General features: G+C 43.4%; 1 protein-coding gene across 2 annotated transcripts in view; it reads right to left on the bottom strand.

The window, feature by feature from the left end:
• Positions 1–437: 437 nt before the first annotated feature.
• LOC144149957 (ribonuclease Oy-like) overlaps positions 438–6,005 on the bottom strand; it is a 55,610-nt gene continuing 50,042 nt past the window's right edge. For both annotated transcript variants that reach the window (XM_077681710.1, XM_077681711.1), the window contains 2 exons: positions 1,681–1,755; positions 438–1,038 (listed from right to left, as the gene is read on the bottom strand). In XM_077681710.1, coding sequence (XP_077537836.1) covers positions 913–1,038; positions 1,681–1,755 — 201 coding nt within the window. In that variant the 3' untranslated portion in view covers positions 438–912. The remainder of the gene's footprint in view (positions 1,039–1,680; positions 1,756–6,005) is intronic.

The following is a 6,005-nucleotide window of genomic DNA, read 5'->3' as shown; positions in this document are numbered from 1 at the left end:
CTTCTAAATGACTCAGAAGGAGGATGGAGGCTGAGCCTTAACGGCGCCACTGCGTAAGTGAAAGTTCAGTGCATTAGGTAATTATTCCCATAACGAACACCAATTACGATTAGAGTGATACTGATCACTTCATGATAACTTCATTCTCAATCTGCAGCTTTGTCCAAGTTACCTCAAGCCGGCTCAAAACGAACTATTCTGCAACGGTGCGAGCAGTAATGATGGCACTTCTGCACCGCAAGAATATTAAAAACACCTGAATTCATAATGGGGGCACGTCATTAATACACAAAAAATATACAATGTAGTTAGGCAAACGTTTCAGGATAACTTTTCTTTTTATTTCGCGCGACCCGCTTGGGGCGAAAATGACTTTCCTTGGAAATTATGAAAACTGGAAGTGCCCAATGGTAAGAAAACGAATTCATGTACGTAAATATTTTCCACCACCAGTATTTTATTCCAAGCTGAGACAATACTAGTAGTGTACGATATTTTATTGCTGGAGTTCAACCATAAAAACATGTTCTTCAATGCGATTGATACCTTTGCATATGGTCCCCTAGGTAATCAGAAACTATTCTGACAAATGTTTCGCCAAACGCCACCAAAATACAAAGTTTGACTTTAAAATACAGCTGTAAATATTGCCTCGACGTAAATATGTCCCTTGGTTCAGAATTCAACTTGCAGGGTATTTACAATTTTAACAGTTCAGTGGTTCTGATCAAAGTCTTTGGCTTGTTGTATACCCAAATTTGCATTTTCTACTTTAAACAGGAAATCCTCCTCTTGAAGTTTATGTTCACGAACACGTGAAAACAAAACTACACCCAAACACCACATTTAAATAAATGTTCTGTAAACAGGATTTCTCTTTTCTTTGGCGCTTAATGTGAGGAGACTATGATGCTATCCTCGCGCTGGCAAGTAGTAGTTGCGCCTTCCGCAGCCGCCGTTCTTTCCTTGGCAGTTGACCGGCTTGAGCTCCTTGTCCAGGCAGAACCGGATCTCCGTCAGCACCGGTGCGTCTTTGTTCTGATCGGAAAGGTTTGTGATACAGAACGTTACATTACACAGAGTTCAGTTAAAATTGTAGAGATAAAAGAGGAAGCATTGAAAGAATTTCTGACAGCAAATAGATAAAAACATGGATGCTCCATTTAAAGAAGTTTCGGTCGCATACTATTATGTATGACCCGCCGTTGGGCTCTCTGAAAAGCATGAAAGATGGCGGCACCATTCCTAGGTTTACATATTTATCTGATAACGTGTAACAACCGATAGGAAAAACTGGCGGATGACGGTTATCAAGTATACGGTACAGACTGTGTGTATCACCAAGAAATTTATTTCAAAAAGAAATGAACATGCGATTACTAAACAAACAGCATGGGCTTGGTTTCATATTGGGTAGGGTGTAAGGTGAGGGTTAAAGTGAGGTGAGGGCGGTTCGAGATGCCGAAATTTGAGGTCATATTTGCGCTAGCTTCGTGACAAGGTGAAAAGAAAAATTAAAAAGCTTCTGTGTGGCTGAGTTTCTGAAAAAAAAAACTTCAAACATCTTTTGTGCACGAAATTGAAGCCACCTCTTACCGCAATACGCTATCGGAAACGTTACTCTCACCGCGGAAGTGGAATAAGTATTGAGCTTACTCGAGGACGCAAATAAATACTCACAGCAACTCTCTGGCTGCATACGATGTTCACTTTTTCCCGAATATCGTCCGACAGGGCGTTACGTATCTCCGCCGCCTGCAATGACACGTTGTAATGAAATAAACAAATGTTACAAATGCCACTTAAAAAGATGGGTGAAAATGTAGCAGTTTCAACAAAAATTTAACACAAATCATTCAGAACATTATTAACCGCTAATTTCATTTGATATAATTGCAATAAAAATTGCAGAACCTGCGGTTATCGCCGAGGAACTATTGTGGAAGAACATTGAAGTGGCTCTATCAATAGATTTTATAGTAGGTAAATCATCATTTGGTTTAAAAGCTATTTGTTCTAACAATGTTCGAATACCGTGATCAACCAAGCACTGCTGCTAGGGATTGTTAAAACTTCCGTATTTGAAAAAAAAAGGAAATCGCTTGAGGTCTAATTATTTGCATCAACCAGTGGTAACGAGTTTACTTTGAAAGCTTGTTCAGCAGATATATCATGCGAAACCTCCACGATACGAAGTGACAAGATGTTAATCTTCAAAAACAGCTCATCCATTTCCCGCGCGTCGTGTTTTCAACCCCATAACGCTTGGAGTAGGTCATGCACCACGGTGGATCTCGTTGAACAGCAATCATTTGTTAGCGATGACCTGGGGTAAAGAAGCCGCCCGCACCTCAATGTCAGTACATAACACAATTGAAGTCGATATAGCTTGGAAACGATAACAAACGACGAAATTTATCATCCTGAGCACGCTACCGTTTTATTTCAAATCTTTTAGAGGTAAGTCAGGTACCACCCTGTCACTTTAATTTTCTAAAATGGGAAAGCTGGAGAATTTGGTGATTACAAATGTGCCCGTCGTGTCGATGTATGACCATAATACATTCCACATTGTTTAGCAACAATTATTTCGAACAAAGCATTTTTTTTAAATAACGTAAATTTTCCCGATTTTGGATCAAAACCATTGAACTGCGCTCAATATCATTGAATCTTTTCCCTCACTGAGATTACACACTGCCACAGGAACGATCAAAAAGCGAGGCCACTAAGTTACCATATTGTTTGCCTACGTGGAGCACCAAGCTACCTCTTAAAAATGTTGCTTCATGGATGTTTCCTCGCTGTTGTTGTTTACTTTGACGTTGGATCGAGGCAATTTAGGTCATTTAAGACGCGAGAAAACAACCCGCACCATCTTGTTTTTGAGACGCGTCACGTTCTTTGCCACTCGCGAAATTGTCATTAGGTTTGTGTCTAGGTCACGGCATCTGCGTAGACGGTGGTTCTTCAGTAAAACACATTTTTGGAGAAGTTGGTTCATACTTGTTCTTATTATGAGGGTGTGAGAAAAGGGACGAGCCGCCGAGACCCGTTCTGATGAGTACTTTAATGATACATAGTCATGATGATGATGGGCCCGAGGGAGGCGAGGGGTCATCTTTTTAAACACCCTCCCCCGCGCGAAAATGGTTATAAGTTTCACTGCGTCTTTATAGTCCATGGCGGGAAAGTGGTCCAGTTGGCAGGCATCGAGAAATCAGGTCCGTTAAATCAAGCAGATTCAGGGACCTCACCGCTTCTGCTTCCATCAATGGAAACGACGCTTGTTAGCGTGCCGAAGCATAGACCTGTTGTCTTGCTGAGAAGCCGCTGATCTGCGGAAAGGAGTCCCTCTTCTGGGTGGAAACTTCGTTCGCCAGCCGGCAGTCGTTTTGTCCATCACAGAAGCTTGCATTACTCGTATCACTTTTAAAGGCCATGCAGAATTCTGCAGAATGATAGTCGCTATCTTCCTTCGTCTTTTATTTAGCTTCCTTTTCTCCGTCTTCCGCAGGCTGTTCGCGACTCGGTCTTCCAGCTTCAACTTGATATCTGTATTCAATATTTACGCTTGTGTCTTGAATGTGTCACGTTGCGAAATAAACCGGTTCCAAATTTCTTCTCTTTCGGCATGGTTTCTGGTAGCACCGATTTCGCTGTACCCAGAATCAGTCCTACTTCTGTTGGGGTGTTATTGTCCATCGTATTTCACAAGTTATTTGCTGCGCAGAAATCAAGACTCTTGTCCTTTACAGGTGCTACACCATCTGATTTCAATTCATGTTTGTTCTGGTCTTCCTGTTTTTTTATTACCAGAATATTATTTTCGTTTTCGCTGTCCGTATTTTCCCGGCACTGTCTGATCCCTGACCTAATTTGGGTATTGATGGACATAATGAGAGCTTGCCGTTTAGTTCTGGCCTCGGTTATATTCATTTCCAGTTTAACTTTTGCCGATATGACCATGGCCTCAACATCAAATGCTCCAAACATCTCCCATTCCAGGTTCTCAATTTCTACGGTGTTTTCTACCTCTCGGTTAATCTGGATCAATGACTCCTTTTGCTCAGAGTTTCGGACAGGTGAGTCAACTCACCTATGGGTGGTAGGTCGACGCGAAGAAAGTCTTCTACCTTGCCGATCACATCTGCCAGTTTCTCCCGGACGATCCGCCGCCTTTCGTATAGGGCCTCCATGGTCCAGTCCAGCGTCACAGACGTCGATGATGGGATCGGACTCACTGGCAAAAGGTCAGCGCCAGCATTCTGGCAGGTACGCAATGGCGAAGGCGCATGTCATGTGTGTCGGCAAAGGTGCAGCACGAATGGGTCCGGTTGGTTTCTTCTTCTTTAGCTGGCCCAACCTTTCTCAACGGGTTGGCTGCTAGGTGGTTTCATTTCTGTTCCCCAGAGGTGAGAAGGCGGTCGAAATGGCTCACCTCTAGAGGTCCCTTGTTCCCAGTTCTCCCAGCCGTTCGTCGCAAACTCGGAGAACGTCGAGCAACGGGTTTTCGGCACCAAAAATGTGGGAAAAGGGACGAGCCGCCGAGACCCGTTCAGATGAGTACTTTAATGATACATCGTCATGATGATGATGGGCACGAGGGAGGCGAGGCGTCATCTTTTTCAACAGAGGGCGCGCTAAACACAAGGGCAGAAAAGATTAATAATATTACGAGTGCTTTTCCCGTTGTTCTTCTTCTGTGCTGTTGCATGTATCCCGCCGTAACTTTTAAAAAATCTGGTGCGGTTCTCTTCTAGAGACGGTTTCATGAATTTGATTCTAGAGATTGAGGTCCCAGGAGTGTGTGTCGATGCAGGCCCTCATATTCTATACTGCTACCATCTGTATATTTGCCACATTTATTACTATGACAACCGTATCAACAAAATGCGAGAACATGAAGTATATCCAAAATCATGAACGCGCTATTTTGTGCCACTGAAATGAACTGAGCCCCTTGAGGACTGTGATCAAGCACTTAAACGCTGGAGCAGTGGAGAAGCATGGAGCTGTGTCGCTTCATAGGTAGAGTACAGACTGGATTAATGAATAGAAATAGGATAGAGCAGACGACTGCTCCATCATCCAAAGAATGCACGAGCTCGGGAGAAGACATGGGCTACAAAAAGCGACGTAAAGAAGAGTCCAACCTGCCAAAATAAATGGCGAGAACAGCTACAATGAGCATACCTTATTACTACTTCACAAGCCGGGACGTCAAATATAGGGAGGTAGTTTTAAGTGCGTATATACCTCGTTCTTTGCATTCGATGTATACTAGACGGTCTTCGGAAATACCATACATATGAGACGTGAGCGCGTGACTTCTGGGGACGATTTGGTACGATCCGCGGCGACAAAGAGGAATAGCGCTAAATATTCTCAGAGTCTCCTCGCCTTCTCATCGCATGGGAGCCGGAGACATTCGTAGTACTGCCGAAGCAATTACGGTTTGTGGAAAACCCCAAATTTGTAACATTTTGTTTCTAAAACGGCACGTTCAATCGACGTCTCCAGCTGTCGGCGACGCTGTAAAAGCCTGAACCACCACATTGATGCCTGCGAACGCAAATGCGCCTTTTAAAAAACAGGTAGTTATCCGCTGAGACTGACCTAGTTGTACATTTCGGGCACAGTACTGCGCAGTCATATATGCTGCAGAAGGCAAAAGGCGGCTGAGGAGTGGCGTGCTTGTCATAAAAAGCCTTAAATAGCTATCAAATGTGAAAGCACCGTAGTTCGCGGCTGCATATTAACGTTCTCCCATGGGTAGATACCTGGGGTCAAGTATCGTTTCTCATATTAAACATGAATATGATGTACTTTGCGTGTCATTGGTGAATGCACCATTCTTAGCCTTTTTTGAGGGTATCCAGCTATATCAACATCGTAGTATCAAGGTTATTGCCGAAGGTACCGTATATTTGTACAAAGCAATTCAAGTGAGTGCCCTAGCAAGAATTATTTCAGCCAGCATTCTACCGATTTGAGGCTTCGCA

Source organism: Haemaphysalis longicornis, unplaced genomic scaffold (assembly GCF_048455015.1).
Source record: "Haemaphysalis longicornis isolate Haplotype H1 unplaced genomic scaffold, Haemaphysalis longicornis Haplotype H1 scaffold_8, whole genome shotgun sequence".
Lineage (NCBI taxonomy): Eukaryota > Metazoa > Arthropoda > Arachnida > Ixodida > Ixodidae > Haemaphysalis > Haemaphysalis longicornis.
The sequence above is the reverse complement of the archived record's forward strand: the minus strand, read 5'-3'. Positions and strand labels throughout refer to the sequence as shown.